This window comes from Metarhizium brunneum, chromosome 3 (genome assembly GCF_013426205.1).
Source record: "Metarhizium brunneum chromosome 3, complete sequence".
Classification (NCBI taxonomy): Eukaryota; Fungi; Ascomycota; class Sordariomycetes; order Hypocreales; family Clavicipitaceae; genus Metarhizium; species Metarhizium brunneum.
Genome location: NC_089424.1, coordinates 2,405,221 through 2,425,892, shown reverse-complemented (window position 1 = coordinate 2,425,892; position 20,672 = coordinate 2,405,221). Strand labels below are relative to the sequence as shown.

The window sequence follows — 20,672 nt, the reverse complement described above, 5'->3', positions numbered from 1 at the left end:
ACTCGTCGTGCTAGCACAATGAATCTGACGCGGAACTGGAACACTCTGACGGTCTTTGTCGCTTCCAGGATTTCATGTCTTTGCGTGTCTCCTCCATCTGAGAGCCGAGACCCAGCCGGCCAAATAGACTTGGAAAAGTTCAAATGTCTGATGGTGTATGAGCCTGCTGTGCACCAGGTTCTCGCCCGGCACTCCTCTTTGTCTTGTCAACTCGCCCATCACCAACCTTCGTGTTTTACCTTTGTCTACGAGAACACAAGCACCGGCCCGCTCTCATTAGTTCTCTGTATAATATACATATGTCCGTACATGCTTCCATTGTATGTACGTGCATAATGCGCCATCAACTCCGCAAATAAAATACTAAGCCAGGGTCAAGCCTTGGTGCCGGAGCCTTTCCCCATAATTTTCTCCAACTACTCCAACTTGGCGTCGACCACATTTCAGGTGAAGAAAGCCTCTAACTCAACAGCCAGCGGCTGGAACCGGCGCGACACCTGCCCGCGTGGCATCAAATGCTGAGAGGCCTTGACCTGGTGTGGGGCTGAAAAGAAGAACATATGAGCACTGGGACGGAGCGTTAACTCATTAGGACCAGCTGCAGCTGTCCATGTCGCTTCTCCCAACTTTCATTGCTGTGTTATTGTGTCAGAAAATATTGCAGTCGTGCAGCACCAAGGACAACGGAAAAAAAAAAATCTCGTCCTTGACTGAACCTTTCAAAGCCCCCGTGCATGTCATGACTTCTCATTGGGGGCAAAGAGACCACCAGGGTTTGAATTGCCCAACCAGAGCCTCTGGAAGAGAGCATAAAGCAACAGCTCTCGCATGCAGGTACTGCAGGCGAATTCCACCTCCACTCCGGTCATTGATATGTGCAGGATGTCTCCTCGCATGCGCCCACATATTCGTGTTGACCACCATGGGACGCCCAACCAGTTTTTGCAAGAAGTACTGTGCCGTAATTCAGCGGTGACTGTCAACTGCTGGTTTCGAAGGGCCTGAGGGTGGCCAAGGTGCCAATATGTTGGCTCTCGTGGCTCCAGAATATCCAAGACGAGGCAGATCAAACTGTTCGGGGCCACTCGACGTCGACGTCCGTCTCCCCACTCAAGTACTCCATATCAGACAAAGAAACAGCACATCCCGCACTGTCCAGTATTGGCTGCATGTGCTCCGAACGGAGTAACTCACTAATCCACAGCTCCCCTCCCCCGGCAATGGATCCCCAACATCGCTCGGGCTTCAACTGTTGCGGCTCACACACGGGGAAAACATGCGATGCCTACCCTGTTTCTGCATGAAGGCATGACAGACATCAGAGGCCGAAACATGAGCATCAGGGACTAGGCGAGCACGTCAAGGATGCCACAATTGTATCATGCCTATCTCGGTCAGGGTGCCACTGACAATGCTCCATGACAGTTCGTTCTTGCATTTACAAATGAACTCATTGGTACTCCGAGCTCCGTGGCGCGATTCGATACTTTCAATCCGTCTAGGGGAGGGGGGTCTCAAAACCGGGTCGTGGCTATGGCAAGCTGAAGATCAGTTTCTCCTCCATGGCACACGTATTATTCGGACGAGGGCCCTGTACCATATACTATTTCATCAAGCCAAGAATTGCTGTTCTGATGTTCTCCGGATCTGTGTTTGACGTGCTAGGTCTGCATGTTGGCTCGAGCTTGTGCCTTGCGCATCTTTGGGGGTTCGCAGGACGTGTTTGGAATCTAGATCCCCATACTGTTGGTCCAATGTCGGCTATCTTCCGTCTGATAGCACTGACAGCCTCCAAGGTTGACTGATCACTTGATGTTTCAAGTAGTTACATACGTACTCAGCTCAACTGGAACGATGGCGAGGATCAAATCCATCTCTTCTTAAATTGCCAGTCGCAGTGTACCTGTTTACCAAGAAAGGGACTCCATAGTACCTGCTTCCATCACCACAGACACGCCAATTGGACATTGAAGGAAAGTGCGGCTTGACCAAAGTAGCCAGGCCCTGCGCCACGGCTGGAGCAGTCAACCTCCTATCATTCCCAGCCTTGGAAAACACCAAGATGCAAGCGCTGATTTGATTTTACCCATCCAGTCAAGTCTCCAGGCCCATCCTAGGCCATTACCCCGTCCAGCAGCCATGGTCTGCACCCCTCCCCCCGAGGCGTATGTTCTCCCTGTTCATCCAATTCCGGTGAAAACTCAGCACCAGGCTCAAGGGACCCTTTCTGATAGTCCAGCCGCGACTCATCGGGTTTGAAGACAGGACAACCTCGTTCGCTTTCTGCGACTTCAATCAGCAACGGGGCCAAGGACAGGCCATGCGGGCCGCTTCGGAACTGTGTGGAGATGGCATGGATATCATCCCACACCTCCATTCACCACTACCAGCCAACCGCCGGCTTCAGTTCAGGACTATGCATCCTGCAGTTCGCGCTATTCCCTTCGCCAAGGGTCCAACAGTTGAGGCACCCCTACCTGTGATTATGTTCCCTACGAACCATAAAGAGAGCACCAGCACAATGTCGACGCCAAAAAAGAGTGAAATTCATCAAGCATTACCCGTGAGTTCAATACTGATGATTCCACGATGGCAGGTCTGCTTTCTGTACCGGTTTAGACTCATTTGTCGCTCATCAACAATGCGCATCTACAACGGCTGAATTAGCCTTTTGCGCCGGCAGAGCCGCTAATGTGCTCCTCATCATAATGTATGCTTGGGCAAGCCGTTGTGGCAAAAGATCCAATACCATTCTGCAAACCTTGAGACGCGAATTGAATCACATATCAGAATAGCACTGACAGACTCTAGCCATGCCTAACACGCCGTTTGTGTCATATATTTGCTCCCCTAAGAAGCAGCCTGGCGGGCCTCCCAGATCAACGCGATTGGCGATGAAGGCTTTGTCCTTTGTTCTACGTACATTTGGACATCTCGCTTGTACCTTGAAACTACACAAAACTTTGCATATTATTATTCCAGCAAAACAGGCGCGACGCAAGTCGACCCTTTCGGCTGTGTCTTTGAGGTTGAAACATCCCAGAACCTTGTAAGCTGACCTGTTGGAACCATGGACCTTTGCTAGTGCATCTACCTGCATCGTACGCTAGTGGATAATGAAGACAGCGAAAGCCCAGTGAGTAGGGCCCATCTTGGTTGATCTTTGCTCCCACTGCGCTGTCGTACCAGTTATTATGGATTGTTCATACGAAGTATTACTGCTCACAATGGCCGGCAGCTGGCAATTCTTCTGGCACAGTCTGGTGACGCCCCCAGACCTGACGAGTAACTTGACTTGTTACAAACATGAACCAACCTCTCAACCACTGTGTGGGGTTCTCAATGGCTCCGACAGCCTCTACGTCGAACGGAACCAGAGCCAAGCCTTTTCTCCGTGGGACCAATTGTTACATATGTACGTATGTAGCTTTGTGTCGTTGGTGGGGGGCTGTCACAAACACAGAGTCACGGTCTACGATACATTAATAAACGGTTGTCTTGGTCGTACGTCGTACCGCGTGCCTTCTCCAGCCAGGTGGCCGAGATCCGCAAGAAACAGTCTTGATGAAAGCAGCTACGGAGCATTATACCCGTGGAATCCGCTTGTAGGAACAGGGGTTTCGCGATTCCTCCTCCACTGCAAGTTCGTTTGTTTGCTCCATCCAAGGGGACACGTCGGGCGAGCAAACCCACTCCTATCAGTCCATAATCCACTACACAGCTGCATCAAAGAAATACTGGGGTGCTAATTCCATGGCGGTGGCTGGATACTGCGGCTATTCGGTTCTTCTGGACAAACCGGTGGAAATAGTTCTCGTCTAAATGTTATGGATGAGGTCGCTACCAAATTAGTCACTTGGTCGTAAGGAGAACAACTGAGAACACCACATGGTCTCCATAACCTCGTGAAACTGAAATATTATCTCTGGCCATCTTAATACGCAGTCGGGCTTTATTGGCGCGCTTTCATGAGTATGTATGTATGGGAAATTTTACCAACCTGTCCTCGCTTGGGTTACAGTACTTCCCATTCAGTGATGGGTAATAGTTGGCTGTGTATTAGGGAATTCAGATGACTTATAAATGATGTCAACTTCATGTACGTACTTCAGCCAGTCCCATCCTTATGTACTAATTAAGTCCATGGTGAAGCCAGCAAAGAGCTTCAATAGGACCAGGCTCATGAAAACGCTCAAATTGACTCTACACTGACCCAATTCCATTTAGTGTGGCTGGCTGGCTGGCACGCAGTTTCCGTGATTATGCGTTGGACATGAGGGTTTGCCGGATAATCAGCAGTCTTTCCTGGGCAGTCTCTTGATAGCCGCTTTGGGGCCGGGCTCAGGAGCTGGTTCTTTTTTGCATCCTCAGGACACAGACAGCCGAAGCTGTGCACCCTTTCGCAACCTGGCCACCTCAGACTGACGGTGAAGACCTTTGGTTCATTGCAGAGCTCTGGTCACAGAACAATCGTGGATGCTAAGGCTGTGGCTGCGGAAGCTACTTTCTGAATGCGTTTAATTCGTAAGCACTACAGGTGAGATGAAGCTCCGCAGTTCGTCTGGTGAGGTGATGTGCTCTACTTCTCCTACTGTGGATATGATCTGTGGTTAAGCTGCAAGTTGGTTGCCACGAAACCGTCAATCAGATTTGTCGGGCTCCGGCTTCTTTTTCTGAGAAATCTCATGCTCTCGACTTCCTTTCCAGTATCCACAAAGACTGAGATTCGGACTGCTAATCGTGTCAGAGATTTGAGTCAACGCGCGTATTCCGTACCTGCATCGTGCGAAAGAAAGTGGTACAGGGTTCAGCTGGCTAATCCTGGCCGTTTAGGAGAATCTCACTCGGCTCACTTCTGTATCTAGTAGACAAACCCCGGCAGATGCACTAGAAACTGACGAAAGAGACAACGGGAAGAATGAATGCAGAAACCTGCATCGATGGCAGTTGAAACGGCTCATGTCTAGTGAAGTCTGTGATCGGCACTTATGCTGCGTTGACATGGATGCCCCGGCGGAATATCAGTGGTGAATCAGACTTTGGCACGCTCATGAGACTCTGGCACAGGATAAAGTTGCAACGGACTCAAAAGAACCGCAAACGCACGATTGACATCCAACGGACTTTGTTGAAACCTCATCTCTCTACGTGAATCATTAAACAAGTAGTAAATCTACGATACATATCTCGCTGAATCACTGGTCTGAGAAGTCATCATCTCTGCAAGCTGATATTTCTATATGCCTATCGAGAACAAGGCAGAAGTGGTGTTCCAATTGGATTGATTCAATTGTACTGAATTCTCTCGTCATTTCCAACCCTGTTATATATCCCTTGCTCCCTCTCTCAGCATCTTCAACAGGCGTTCCAGTTTTTGTAAGTTCAGGGCCGGCAAGGTTATATGCCGAGATGTGTCCCGACATGCAGTGCAACAAGTATAGAGTTTGGTCAGGGAAGAACTCTACGCGTCAAGGAAACTGTGGCGGGCCTGTAAACCGAGCTCTGGAGAATTCAATCCGAAGCTAGTGATGGAGATGACCTGGTGCATATGTCGTGCATAGAGGATGCATACTTGATGTGTCATTGCCTCTATTTATTGCAAGATCACGAGGTAATCGAGATGTTATCATATCTTCTCCCATGATAATTCAAATGCAAGCAACTCACTTTATTATTATAGTGCAGCATCAATATTTTCGCCCTCAGACTGAGGCGTCTGAGGTTTGCACAGAATCCAATAGCCGCTTCTGTCTTAGTCTGATGATGGTTTGATCTTGATCTCCTATAGGGTAGGTATTCACGAGCTCAACTCTTGCCGATTAATGACAAGTTGACATGAAAACTGACAATTAGCAGGGAAACCTTGGAGAAGAAGGGAAGGCGATTCATATACTGCACGTATAAGCCGCTAATGTTCGCGGTTCTTCACATGGCAGGCAGCTCACCTCTGCCGACTTTGTCTGTACGTTTACGAAGCTTACCATGTTCACAAGGTCATGGTTTTGGTTTCCGCATCAGTGTTTATAGCTCGCGTGTTCCAGTCGGTATACCATCAGTAAACCACGGTGTAGGTGAGTGATTGCTTGCCCAATAGCCACGGCAACTGGGTATCAGAAACCAGCAAATCAACACTTTGAACAGGAAGATGAATGGCCTGGGAGACGGGACCACACAGCTGTGCTACAGGGCCAACACATACTCTAGACTTCACCAGGATGGTTCCCAGCAGGGATTCGGCCTTGCTCGTCGTTTGTATCTGACGCTTAGAATACAGCCACTTGCCCTCTTCAATGAGCGAATTCAGATCCTTGAGCTCGCCAGCTTGCTTATTTTCCCTCCATCTCTTTCGATTCAATGACTGATATGAACATCTTGCTGTTCAGAGTCATGATTCCCATCCACGAGTGGTGTTTACAGATCTTTCAACGGTATATAGCCCGCGAAAGTCAAATACCCTAGAGCAGTAAATCCATCAAACTCTTCAGCCAAACAAAGTCCAAGCATCCCAACTCGACATTCGCATAGTCGCAATAATTAAGGCCAATTATGCGGTTCTGATGTCCATATATCCCGCCAAAGTGTCTTTAACAAGAGCCGCAACACCGAATCCAGCCACGTAGCCCAGTGCCGCGCATCATAAAAGCACACAGGCCACAATGTGTATATTCACCCGATGCTGGTTCGAGACCAGTTGCGTCTTCTCATTAAACACCTGTTGAGGAACAAGGGCCTTGCCCGCCCGCTATGTAGGCCCAAAGATGCAGACATGTACGTCTCTTACAGCAACTCTACTACAGAGTTGCAACTTCCACAACAGTACTGACAACCGGCAAAGATGAGGGAAAAGAAAAGTATTCTTCAAAATCGACTGATGGTAGGTGGCCAAGGAGCCGTGGCCCGCAACCATGTATCAGAACAAGGCTGCATCCAGATCATCGCCAAACTGCGCCACGCGCAAGGCGCTATTCTGGGAGGGCGGGCGGGCGTATTGCAAAGTGCTGCCTCGTCCCCGGGGACTTGATATCCGAATTTACGACATGTGTAGTATGCCGGGCGACAATGGTGCTTATTTCGCGCCATGGACTTGGTTGCAAGTCTCGACGTGTGCTTTGCGATTTGTACGCCGGCGGGACGTGCCCAACACATCAAGTCTAACTATAAAACACTCGGGGCACGATAAATTTACCCGTCACTAGAACCAAGGCAATCAATACCAGATTTCAACCGCACCTCTCTTCTACTGGATTGGCCGTACCGAGTGTCCGGAACCGCGCCCTTCAGCTGCCTCCAGCTCAGCCCAATATCACCTTGACACCTCCCAAAAAAAGTAGGGGAGTAACTTACATGCTCTGAAACGCACCAGTTCCGACTTACATATAAGATACAACGGCCTCACACTTTTCAGCTGGAGCGACCTTTGGTCTCCAACCGGGCCCGTCGTTTCCGTCGGCCCTCTTTGTTCCCGGCGTCGGCCACGCCAGTCGCACTGACGGCGCGACGAAAACCACAAAGGAACATGGCGTAGCCAAGCGGCGCCTTGCGCAAAGGAGGGGTAAGGACCATGCTGGGGGTGGTCTGCAAGTCGGCGACTCAGGAAAACACCGAATGAGGCGCGGCGGGCTGAATGTGTTGGTTGTTCGCCACCACGTTGGACTCGGATGAGGCATTTGCAATGCTGTGCAAGGCGAGCCACGCGATGTCGAATGGGCAGCCCGCAAACAAAGGCTTCGCAGACTGTCTTGCTCATGCTATCGCCAGAGCCATGCTGACATTGCCATGGACGAGACGTGTTGTATGGGGATGCGCTGACTGCCGGCGGTGTCTCAGCCCTTTTTTGTTTTGGCCCGTCCCGCGACGCAACGGCTGGCAAGGGAAACATGTTGTCTGATGTTCATAGATGCGATAGTGACGAGGCTAGTTACGTAGTCGCTCGCAGTCGGCCATAAATAGCAAATCATCCACCGAGGGATGGAGGAGATGTTGGCTCAGCAGGACCTATTTACGCCGAGCCTCTCTATCGCCCCTCATCATTCAACTGTGAGTGGATGAATAAACTAGTCATGCGTACGTACATGCGGAGAAGTACTTCTTGGTATTCCCCCAGATTGGGAAGGACATCAGCCGGAAATCTTGTCTTGGTTCATTCTTTCAGTAAGCCTGATAATGTCTGAACTTTTGAAGTCACACCAAGTCTGCATAATTTTTGCAGATCCAAATGGATAGATATTGAAAGTCAGAGCCTGACAGCTTGTCACCAGTATCCGTTGCATGAGCAACAAAATGAACAACATCAAAACGCCTGCGCCCTTTTGTAGACCCACGGATAGATGGGCTTTCCTTTCTCGCCATGGCCGTAGCCGCGGGCATGCCTTGCTATCTCGGGATCAAATGCGCAGTAGCGCGGGTTGTGCTTCAGTTCAGGTGCATCATGCGATTGCTCGCATTGCCGCTCAATATCAGCCCTCTGCGTAGAAATGAGGCGCTCTGCCATGCCTTATCTGTGGAGTTGTAGCTGTGGAGCGTATCTGCCAAGGGAATAGTAAATATATCCAACAAAATGACATGCGCCATTTGTAGGACGTGACACTTACATGGCAAACTGCCCACGCAGGCGGCAAGAAATGCAAACCGCGGCTCAGCGGATGGATACTGTGTAGTTTCAAAGACAATCAAGGCGGCCATTGCTGGTGGACAAGGACCAAATATTTCATCTTTGGGATAGGTTCTTTGTACGGAGTTGACGTCTTGCGCGCCCACAAAGCCGATGCCACGAGAGTCTTGTATTGAAGATGTTCAAGATGCAACAATGTGGAGAGAAGCACGGCAGGGGCGGGCAAGAGTCAAACAAGAGCAGTGGAACAAACGACTCTCGGTGCCAGGAGATCCCTTCATTCTTCGTAACAAGTCCAATTTGGTTGGGACGCCATCTGAAGGCTCCAAAACCTCGACAAAACAGACTGTTGAGACTGATGTCTTGCTGCACAGGACGGGGACTCCAGACCGCTGCATCAGAAACTGCCGCTGCCGAGCCTGGTGTCACCATCCATTTCCTGGTTCCTCAAACGCCACAATCTGCAGTTGCTGAGGAACGCAGCAGCCGGAAGCGTTTTCATGCCTTCGTCCTCACCAGGCTACCACTGTTTATGTTTTCCGTCTGCGGGACAACAAGCTCACCATGACGAATAGATGGTCCAAGAGAACTATATCGTACACTACCGCCGTGCGGATTTGGCCGCATATTCCACAACTCTGGATGCCAACTAACCAGACCGAGTCTTAGCACCAATTCTGATGCCTAGTTGTCAAGAGATCGGGCCCGGTGGCCGGGGCGACGGGGAGGGGGTCGAAACGCAACAAGAGAAAAACGAAACGGTGAGCAGAATCGCATCCCTGCATTGTTGCCATACCCCGTACTCCGTATGCATGTATGTACGCCGCCCCGAGCCTGGTCAACTCATCATCGTAGTCTGGAAGCACGGAGTACATGAACGAGTTGAGATGTGTTGACTCTGTGGACGAGACGTCCGACGCAACGCGTGTGCCTGCGTCTCTTTCCAGTGACTCCTTTACTGACTTGGTACCCTGTGCACTCCGTATGCGGGTTTGTCTTGTGACAGAATAGCGCAAATTCCCTCCGTAATGCAGGCGGCGGAAGACGACTCCAAGGGAACAAGGGGCATATTGCTCCGTACCCCCCATTGCGTCCTCTCCGTCTTGCACTGTCCAATTCCGACTATTACGGAAGCAGCAGAAGCTACGGAATCCAATGCGTGTCGCGAGATGAGGTCTACATCCATACGGCGTAGCTCGGTACGCAGGAGCAATTACGCTTCAAGCCAAAAGTCAAATGAGACGGACCCATCTGCCAGGCCATCGCAGGTTCATGGGACGCTTTTGCTGCTCCACAGAAGGCATCATTTGTGGCTCGAGGCGTACTAGGAGACAGAACCAAGATGAGGGCCAAGCCTCTAGAACCTGCAACGGCGAGCCCGGGCGACGAATCAATGGCTCACTGCTCCATAGTGACATCAATCCTGAGATTTGGGCTTCATTTTGAGATATATTTGCCGCTGCAATAGTAATAACTCGTGAGAAGACGCGATCCTCATGCTTGTCCAGGGCAGATTTTTTCTTTTGACCTGAAGCCTGGTTTCGCTGTCTCTCCACTTGATGTGTTATTGAAGATTCCATCCAAAAATACGGAGTATCTGCGTGTCTAATTAGACCGTGGGATCAGCGACGGAGTACATTTGCTAGGCTGATGCGAGGAATACCGACTCCGTACTTCTGAAAACAGGAGAGGGATAAGACATTGCCCACCTCTTGGACCAAAGACGCCCATTCGACTTGCTCCCGTACAGATTTGACTGATAGCCGTCGTCGTCGTCGTCGTCCACGTGCCGTGGTCGCGTCCTCTGAGGCTGAACCCGGTCATGAATGCTATCCTCGTCTTGGCAGTCCATGGTGCTGTCCAATCTGTTGTTCACCAAACACCCGCTTCGCCGCACAAGCCGTCGTAAGCGGCCAGGGTGCGTTGCTGCGGGTGAGCTCGCCTTGCTCCCGTTCCTCATATGTGCTTGATGTGTGTGGCCAGCTACCCTCTGTGCGGCGCATGTCCGGAGTCGTGGCGGCGATGGCGCTGAGCGTGCGCCCAGTTCCAGCATTAGTTCCCTTCAATTTCCATCCCCTGTCCTTGTCCGGAGGCCCCCATGCTCAACCACGGCGCAGCTGGGCCGCGGGAACCTGGGGGGACTCGGTGGCGTCCCAGTCTCGTCGGTTTGTTGTGGCCTCCAGTCCTTATTAGTGCTTCGTCTGCCTCTCCATCCGGGCTAGCCGTCGTGTGCTGGTGTTGCTTTAAGATCTCGCCGTCGTCCTGGTTCTCATCCTCGGTCCTTGTCCTGACGTCGTCGACCTGTCCTCGCCCAGTGTGTGTGACGTCGGCCGTCCCATCAACCGCATCGTGCATTGTTTGCGACCCAAGGGGCCAATGCTTTGTGTCTTGTTTATCGACGCCGTTGTACCACTCTAAACAACAAGTCGAGGGACTGCAGACTGATCAGTGAGCAGCGAGGAGCGAAGGAGGCATGGCGTGAGTGGCTGCGCCGTCAGAGTTGGATGAAGTCAACTGGTGTAGTCCGCACGCCGTGTGTTCTGTACTCGGTACTCGATACTCGGTACTTGGTGCCCCGTATGCGAGGCCTGGCCGAACACGTACCAAAACAACAGGCAAGCGTCAGCGGCCACGGCTGCGAAGACAACAACAATCCGCGCCAGGATTCATTATAAGCCGGCCCTCCCCCCCTCAGGGCCGCTCGCCTCACCTCGTCCCATCATTCGATTGCCCGCCGGCACCATGGCCTCCACGCAGGTTCATCCGGGCAGCTTTACCCACCCCGGCGGCAAGATCTCCAAGTCGCGGAGTCGCACTGTGGTCAAGCCCATCCTCAAGAAGCTGCACTCTCACCACTCGGAGCGTGAGTCGCTCGACCTCGACCGTGGCTGGGACGACCAGCCCTCGCCGGGCCTTGCCGTCGGCCCTGACTTTGGCACCTACGACAGCGACGGATCCTACCAGTACTCGATTCCAAACAGTCACGGTGCCAGATCCGCCCGCGATGTGAGCTTCTCCTTGTCCGCATCCGACATGACGGGCTCCGGCCTGGGCGTGGCACCGCGCTCCAAGTACTCCCATGTTCGATCAACAAGCGGCAACTCGCACACCTCGTCCATTGCAACTACCACCAGCGGCCGTAATGGCGGCACCTTCGTCCACCCCTTCCAGCAGCAGCCGCATGCCTCGACGCCTCCACTGTCCTATGCCAACTCGAGGACCTCCTTCGAGAACGGCGTGCCAACCGGTTACTCTCCCACCATCACCGAGGACGACGCCGACGTCGATCCGTACTCGTCCTTCCACTCTGCTTCCACCGCTCCTCGCCCGGCGCTGTACCAGTCCGCCTTTTACCAGCATCCTAACCATCGCCGCCCTTCCATGGCCAGCCAGCGTACCAGCTCGCTTTCGGATGGAACCCAGACAACGCGGCTACCTGCTCCTCGATCCAACTCGGGCACGACTCGCCCGCTGGCGCCCCCGTCTCTGAATCAGAGCAGGTCGGAACTGGATTCCAGCGCTTTGTCTTCCCTGGCCGTCGACTCCCCTCTCTCATCAACCGCTCCATTGGCAACTGCCGGCACAATGCTGTCTTCCACACAGACCCAGGCCAGTGCAACTTCAACCTCGGCTGCGCCCCTGTCGCCGCTGCGCAGCTCGCTGGACATGGGCGTGTTCCGTCTGCGCTCCCGAAGCGAGGTGGACACCTTCACTCACCAGGAGCAGGTCCGTGAAGCCCGCCGCAAGTTCGAGGCCAAGGAGCGCGCCAAAGATGAGAAGTATGCCAAGGAGCAGCTTCGTAAACGAGAACGTGCCGAAACCAAAGAGGCACACAAGCTTGAAAAGTCACATACTCGGCTTCGCAAAGGCAGCGCGGGTCACGGCAGCGTCTCGAGCAGCACCATGTCTAGCGGCACCGACCTCCGAATCTCCTCCTCAAGAAAGCGCGGCGCAATGTCGGAAGACAGCCGCGAGAAGATAGAGTTTTCCTCTTTTGGCTACAACAGCACGCACGGTGGGCAAACGGCTCCCTCTAGGGCCGACGAGGTACATTTCACGTCGCCAAAAAGAACCAAAACCGCCAAGCACAAGACCATGGGCGTCTGGACCGCCTTTGTGTTGTGGCTTCGGACTCGTCTGCTCAAGATCGGCAGACGCTAGGAGAGAGCCATGAGCAGAACGGCCGAGCCAATGACCCCAAATTTGGACTTGGGCATGATTGTCGCAAAGGCCGACTTTCACTTTTCTCTGGCAAATCATACGTTTTCACCGTGAATATCATCATTACACGTGTTGGTACAAGCTACCGGACAACACATTCATAAGCTATACGAGATTCTTACCAACACGCCCTGGATCGACACTTGTTCTGCCTCGAACCTCTCAACGAACAGACAAGAAACCACTTGGGACACAGGCATCCTTTTCATAACCCTCAACTATAGTCTCATCCAAACAGCAATTAGGAGCACAGAACTCATTACCAACCACCTCTCAATCTTGAGAGAAAAAAATCCAAATCCCCAAGAAGGAAAAAATCTTTCATTTCAGTTTTTGCATGGCGTTGGGAACGGAAACCTCCTTGGGAGGGCAGGCGAAACTATATGGTTCCCGGTATTATTTTCAATTAGGCACATCCTCACGATTTTGCATCCACAGAGGGCTAGGGACGGATAAACTTGGGAGCACCTGTTTTGGTCTTTTTCTTCTTTTTCTCATCGAGTTGGGAACTGGTGAAAAGAGGGATCTTTACATGTCGAAACGAGAATCCCTAAACGGCCTGTTTTTTTGTCAAACATGGTTAACATGAGCGTTCTGTTTTACTCTGGCTTTATATATATATACTTTTTCTTCAAGGCGTATCGGTCCATGGGGATTGGGAGGACTTGTGAGCGACTGGATGATGGCAGGCTGTGTTAGGTCTGGCGTCAATATAAAATACTATAAGCTACTGCGTGTTGCGTCCCTGCTATATTCATGTGATGCACATTTCCAGAATGTAGATGTGTCTCGCAACCGGGTAGTTCATGAGAATTACGGCGCATCAACCGAGTCGATGCGAGCGGTCAACATTGACGTAGTACTGTACTCAGCTAGCCTCAATGGCTAAAAGCAACGGTTATTCACTGTGATTAGCATTTAGAATAATAGCATGACCCGTTGGCAACGAAGTGGAAAGTGGCTCGTCCACTTAGTCGCCGACGGGTATCGTGACATTTCTGGCGCAAACAACTTCCCACGTAGACCGGTAATATGCACCGCCCTCAGCACGAATGTCGTACTCAAGAAATCAAAATCAATTTCATGCTCACCATGTAAAGAAACGGGTATCTAAATGCTCAATAACCCAGGTGTCCAAGCCACGCCAGAAATAAAGTAAATGAATGAATGAATGAATGAACCGCCCAAACCAGCACAGTCTACCCAAACTCCCTAAACAAACCACCGTCCAGAAATTTGCGCCGCCAGTGCGCGTCACTCCTAATTCAGCCTCGGACTCTTCCTCCTAGAAAGACTCTGCTCAAATCCCACCAAGAGATTCTCCCTGCCTTCCGCCAGTACGGGCTGGTTTCTAACACTTCTTACTCCCTTAAGTGGTTTCTTAAAGCTAGGCATCGTGTGTTCAGGAGGCATGCTCATTGTGCTTGCTCTCGGATCAAACGCGAGTGCACCGGTGGTTAGATTGGCCGTCACATTAGGATTGACCTCGCGCAAACTCATGTTCTTGTCCGACAAGCCGACGTTGGACTGCCTTGTTGCCGTGATGGGGGAGCTTTTGTGCCCAATGTCTGAAAACATGATGGAAGTGTCGTCCTTGTCGTTGACCTCATCGCCCGTGAGTGAAGACTGCTCCTCGTCAACCTTAGAAATGATGATATCGTGAGGTTCCGTGCGAGGAAGTTTCGTAGGGAAAAGGTACGTCGCTTTCTGAGGCGTGTCACCCGTGGGCTGGTATTCTTGCAGGGTGGTAGATGTGATGCCCTCACGCAGGTTGACAAGCGGCTGGCAAACTTGCGACTCGAGCGGTTCAAGGCCGTCACGCAAATCATTTGTGTCCAGCTCCATGCCTTCACCAAGATTCTTGACTCTTTCAAACGTTGTCTTGAAGTGCGCCGAGATGTTACCAAACGACTGTTCCACCGTATTAGACAGCGCCTGTAAAGACTGGCCATGAGATTCGTGATGGCTAGCGCTTTCCGTCTTAGCTCGGTTGACAAAGTCGTCCAGTGCCTCCATTTGTGTATCAAAGTCGTCTGTTTGGTCTTCCGCAACTCTCGCTGTTTCGGCATGAATAGACTTGGCCGTGTTTTGGATAGCCGTGCTTTGGTCGCTCGCTAAAGTCCAGTCGTCCTTCAACTTGATCTTTAACTGTTCGCGAGACTTCTTGACCTCTTCCATCAACTCATTTTCCTTGCCATCCCAGCTCTCCATTCCTTGGGTATATTGCGCCATCGCATCTTCCATAGAAGCATTAGATTCGGCAACACTTGTCTGAATAAAAGTTGCCCTATCGGCAAGGCGAGCCTCTTGTGCATCAGCTTGGGAATTGACCAAGCTGGTAATCTGGATCATCAACTTCTGGCGGTCCTCGGCAGTTTGTCGTCGCTCTTCGTCTAGCGCTTCCTGGACTCGCCTAGAAAGGCTGGTATTTTGTAAAGCAATTGTATTCATGGCACTTTGCAGCTGCCGCCGTAAGCTGTCGGCCTCACTACGCTGTGCTGTAATATGTTTGACGAGATCTTCAAATATGGATTTGAAGTCCTTTCCAAGCGAACTGTACGAGTTATGGAGCTGCAAGTGCTGGTGAGTAAAGTGAACTCCGACAAGGGTCCTTCAAGAAGCAACTTACTTGAGTGTGAAAGTTTGTCATCTCTTGCAAAACATCTCCTGATAGTTTTTCAGCGGCCTGTGACATGACCTGAAGCCTCTCCCCAACCTTCTCTTTAACTGTATCTCGAACCACTTTGATCTCATCCAAAACTTCGTCCATATCCCCCTTTGACTTTTGCTGCTTTTCCAGCAGCAGCTTCTTTGAATCAGTAAACAGGTATAGATGCTCATCCAACAATGTCTGCGTGGTTGAAAGCTTTCGCAGTTCTTCATCCACGAATGCGGTCATTCGTTTTGATACACTAGAGATATGCTCTTCTTGTTCCTCTTGAAATTCGAGTACTCGCCGTTCAACCATGGACGTGACATCCGCGACTTGCGATTGTGATGTGCTCCAAGCTGCTCGATTCAGTGATTGTAGGTCTGACTTTCGTTTGTTTTTTGCCCTGAGACCAGTAACATCATTCACCGTTTTATGAAGGTTGCTAATGAGTTGCCCCCCGATTTCCGTAAGCTTCTCCTCCGTCTTCTCGTGTGCTTTTCTTAGCTGTGTCTCCTCTGCAAGTGATCTGCGCGTCGCGGACAGCACTATCTCCGTCTGATCAAGAACCCCCTTTGTGTTGTCCAGCTGGGCTTTGATTCCATCGTGATCCTTTCTTAATCCCATAAGTGACGTGGCTATAGAAAAGAGCTCGTGGACTTTGTTCCTCAAGTTGGTCTCCAGGGTCTCAATCTTTGCACTCTGCTCCTCCAGCACAATGCGGCGAGACTCATTTTGAGCAGTCAAATCTTCGTACGCATCGTTCGATAAATACACCCCATTGCGCTGTCTCGTTGAGATTAGCTCACTCTTTAATTTCTCGATTTCATTAGCAAATTCGTTTAAGAGCATCCTTTTGTTAAGCATCGGGTTCACTTGAGGCTTATTCTTGATATTCTTGGCGCGAAACGCATAGTCCAGAGTGGAAATCGTCTCCTCAAGATTCGCCTTGGCTGGAGAGATGGTGGCAATAATGCAAGTTTTGGTTCGCCCGCCGAGTGAGTCTTGCAGCAAGCGCGTCAATTTAGATTCTCTGTAGGGAATGTGCGAATTTCGGTCCACCAGCGCGTTAATAACACGGCCGAGAGTTAGCAGCGATTTATTGATAAGACCAGCCTCAGCAGCTCGCTTATTCTCCGCTCCAGATCGTTGAATATTTTCGCTTCCAGCCAGGTCGACTAGGTTAAGCTTCCCTGCACTAACGAAGTCATCTACACCTTGGTTATTTGTCTTCTTAACGTAGGCGGTGATAGTAAAGACAGTATGACTTCGAGAGCTGAGATCGTTGCACTTGGTGGCTGCTACCTGACGTTTCAAGCTGCCATCTTGAAGCACCTTAATACCTTCGGAAGCATTCTTAATATGCTTCTCCTCCATGCCTTGAACGATCGTAGAGGCATGCCCTTTTCTTGACGCGTCGTCGTAAATTTTTAACTTTGCGCTTTCTTCAATAGATAGGAGATCGCGGAGTTCTTCGTTATAGAGCTCGATGAAGGAACATTTCACACAATGCTCCCTATCATCAACCTTGAGCTGATTGAATAACTCATGCAACACACGAGGAATGATGCCCGCTTGATCCGAGAGTATGCCTAGCGTCTCGGTCATATCCCCCGACATGGTGTATGTTTTCCCCGTGCCGGTCTGGCCGTACGCAAAGATTGTGCAGTTGTATCCAGCAAGCATCTGCAAAATTGGTTAACAAGAGGCAGTCAATTCGTGTGCAAGTTGAGCCACACACCTCGTCCAATATCGGTCTGACCGTATCGTCAAATACCATGACCTGGTCTGCCGCGGCCGAATAAACACGATCGAAAGCATATGACTTGTTGCTCAGAGAATTCGGGCCCAGCAATAGCCCGACAGCGCTTCCTTTGACGCCGTCCGCCTGCACGACCACGGTGCTGTTCTCTTTGACTTCGCGTTCACTCCGTCCTCTACACCTCACAACAACATTAATATTTGTCTCTTCGCTACCGCCGCCGCCGCCGCCGGCATCAGACTCGAAATCGCGCTCCTTGCGCTTCACGCCTGTTGCAGTGGTCGATACAGAATCTGCTGGGGACGCTGCGCCAGCGCGGTCTGGGATCCCTCTGACCGCGCTCAAGGACGACGGCTGCCTCAATGTCGATGACCTCCCAGCGGGCTGTCTTGGGATACCATTCCGGCTCCCAGCGGCAGTGCGAAGACTGGCGCCCATTGTTGACCGGTTTAGCTCCCGGTCGGAGCGCGTAGTTCGTCGAGAAGCCAGCTTGGCCAGGATATCCGCGTGGACGACGCGGTCGTTGCGGTGAGGATCGGGAGGACGTGTGGCAGGTGCGAAAAACAAAAAATATATACGATATCAAATGCAATGACGGACAAAACCATCACCGCTGGACGTAGAGTTACTCAGAAGCCCAAAGATGGCAAAAATCGGTGTGGAATGGAGTCGTGCACAATCCTTGCGCGGGAGGGGGTGCCCATGTCGACGTTCCCAGGAAGTGAGCACAAAGTAAATAGCTCCGCACTAAGGAAGGAGCTCTGCATCAACACCAGCTGTTGCCCTGACAACCGCCACCGTTGCAGTGGCCTCATCTCGTCTACCTCGCCTAGGTCGTCTAACTCGTCTAGTCCGACCGAATGACGCAACAGTTTGGCCAATACAGCCGACTGTATGCTTTCGTAAGAGGCCAAAAAAAAAACCCCCTGACGGCAGTATAGTAGTGCCGTTGAATTTTCAATTATCCAGGTTGGAAGTGATGAGTGTGCTCACGTCCCCCGCAACATGAGACGTCGATTTGAGGGAAAAAAGAGAGTTCAAAGCTGGATAGCTTCTTGCAATGGATGCAAGAGATGGCAACATTTACTATCTTAAAGTTCTTCCACTTTTCGTAACAGTTTATGATATCTAAACTTTATTGGTACTCTGTAACCGCTAGACCAAATGTGCAACAAAAAAACGAAGCATTCATTATACCAGGGTCCTGTGCCATGCAGGGCTCTTTTTGGTCGCACATCAACTTTCCCCTACAAACATGCAGCATTCATGACTTTCAGATCAATCAACAAGGGGCATGACCCCTTTTCGAGAGAGCAAGCTGTGCAATGATTTTGCGCCCACATTTGAATATCTACATGTATGTACAGGTAAAGTATATGCTCACGCACCCAATGCATTTCCCAACACCAAACGCCGCCCATGACAGTAAATCACGCATCGTATGTTGAAACGCTCAAAATGCCCTTTTTGGTCCTCGTTTCTCAAGAGGCTTCTTTACCTGCGGGCTCAGCAGCACTGCCGTCGTTCCTCTGCTTCAAAGACTGCAACCCAGTTTTGTGCTCGGTGTGGTCCTTGCTCAAACTCTTCTGCTTCACAGCAAAACTCATCAAAAAGCCCACAAAGGCAGTGCACGTAAACAGAATATACATCTTCTGCAGCGAATTCCAGTAGGCGTTCTTCACCACCGCAGCATCATGGCCCTGTAAAGTTCTGACAAGGTGCACACTGGCGGCGGCACGAGAACCACTAAACATGCTGGCCAGCTGCGGGCCAAGCTCACGCTGCAAGGTTCCAGCCTGAGCTTTCATCTGGTTATTGAAAATGACGCCGCCGGCGACGACCGAGATGGAGGTGCCCAGCTGGCGGAGGAAGCCGAAACTAGCTGTTGCTGACCCAATGTCGCGCGGCTCAACGTTGGTCTGCAGGGCGATGAGGGGGGACTGGAAATTGGGGCCGACACCGATGCCGGCAATGATTTGGAAGATGACGATCTTGGCCCAGTTTCGGTCGTCGCCCAGGCTGACGAGGAGGCCGAAACCGAGCGTCATGACGGCGAGGCCAAACATGATTGGGATCTTGTAGTTACCTGTGCGCTTAATGATGATGCCAAAGCTCGCAGAGGTGATGGAGAGCGACAGCACAAAGGGGAGCAAGTAGATGCCCGAGAGAAGGGACGTCGCGCCCATGACGGCCTGGAAGTACAGAGGCAGCCAGTAACTCCCGCCCATGAAGGTGAAGGCGTGCATGAAGGAGAGCGAGAAGGAGGCGACGCTGGTTCGATGGCGGAACAGCGAGATCGGCATGATGGGGTATTTGGCAAACATGGATTCGTAGACGACGAAAAGGCCAATGGTGATGACGCCAAAAACAATCAGACAGATGACGGTGGGCGAGTCCCAGGGGTGCTGGACACCGCCAAACTCCAGGCCAAAGAGGAACATGAGAGTGCCGCCGATGATCAGCAAGCTTCCGGCCCAGTCAATCGCCAGCAAGCCCTGCTTCACGGGCGTCCTCGGGTTATGCAGCTTCAGCACAAAGATCAAAATGAGGATGCCGACGCCCGACAGGGGCAGGTTGATGTAGAAGCACCACCTCCACGACACTTTGCTCGTGAAGACACCTCCGAGTACAGGGCCAACGGCAGATGCAATGGCCCATACACCGCCGAGAATGCCAAAGTACATGCCACGCTTGCGCATAGAGAATAAGTCTGAGATGCAAATGTTGGGCAGCACAATGGTCCCGCCGCCACCGATGCCCTGAATAGCTCGCGCGGCAATCAGCATGCCCATGCTATTGCTCACGGCGCACAGGAGCGAGCCGATCCAGAAGATGACGACGGCACCAATGAGGACGGGTTTCCGGCCGAAAATGTCTGAAATCTTGCCCCATGTCGGCACAAAGGTGGCATTGCCGAGGAGGTAGGCGGAGCCGATCCAGATGTAGCCCAGGCTGGAGTTGAAGGTGCTCGATATCGTCGGGATGGCGGTGGTGATGATGGTCATGTCGAGGGCGGCGAGGAAGAGCGCCAGACACAGAGCCAGGACAACGAGGAAGGTCTCGACATTGGTGCGCCCGGCTTCTGGTTCTGCCAGTGCTTCATTTCCTGATGGGCCGGTGTCTGAAGTTGGACTTGGGGGTTCGGATGGCGTGTGAGGCGCCTGTGAGTGCTTCTCAATGAAGCGATGAGTTTTGGAGCCATGGATGTCGCCGTCTCGCTCGACGTCGCCGGTCTTCCCAGAACCGGTCCACGTATCTGTCGTGGTGGGCGTCGATGAATGAGACGCCATGCCGGGCGATGCGGTCTTAAATTCCCCTTTTCAGCCCGTGGTGTCTTGAACTGGCGGCGCTGAGAACCGGTTTTGTCTCAGCCCTCCCCTTTACGTTGCGTCGTGTGGTACAGATCGACGCAGTTGCAAGCTGCGACT

At 51.6% G+C, this 20,672-nt stretch overlaps 4 protein-coding genes across 4 annotated transcripts; 1 reads left to right on the top strand and 3 right to left on the bottom strand.

Annotated features, from left to right (window-relative positions):
- Positions 1-8,290: 8,290 nt before the first annotated feature.
- G6M90_00g059910 (uncharacterized protein) lies at positions 8,291-8,682 on the bottom strand (the record flags this gene model as incomplete). The annotated part of the gene is made up of 2 exons (XM_066130688.1): positions 8,291-8,493; positions 8,592-8,682. The coding sequence occupies 2 exons, from the start codon at positions 8,680-8,682 to the stop codon at positions 8,291-8,293; spliced, it is 294 nt and encodes a 97-aa protein (XP_065986647.1).
- Positions 8,683-11,353: 2,671 nt separating this feature from the next.
- On the top strand, positions 11,354-12,772 carry G6M90_00g059900 (uncharacterized protein; the record flags this gene model as incomplete). The annotated part of the gene is made up of 1 exon (XM_014689073.1): positions 11,354-12,772. One exon carries the CDS (start codon positions 11,354-11,356, stop codon positions 12,770-12,772), a length of 1,419 nt encoding a protein of 472 aa, XP_014544559.1.
- A 1,320-nt stretch (positions 12,773-14,092) lies between these two features.
- On the bottom strand, positions 14,093-17,682 carry bimC (Kinesin-like protein bimC; the record flags this gene model as incomplete). Its single annotated transcript, XM_014689072.1, has 3 exons — positions 14,093-15,403; positions 15,462-17,168; positions 17,224-17,682. The coding sequence occupies 3 exons, from the start codon at positions 17,680-17,682 to the stop codon at positions 14,093-14,095; spliced, it is 3,477 nt and encodes a 1,158-aa protein (XP_014544558.1).
- A 1,043-nt stretch (positions 17,683-18,725) lies between these two features.
- Positions 18,726-20,534, bottom strand: dotC_2 (Efflux pump dotC; the record flags this gene model as incomplete). Its single annotated transcript, XM_014689071.1, has 1 exon — positions 18,726-20,534. The coding sequence occupies one exon, from the start codon at positions 20,532-20,534 to the stop codon at positions 18,726-18,728; it is 1,809 nt and encodes a 602-aa protein (XP_014544557.1).
- Positions 20,535-20,672: the final 138 nt, after the last annotated feature.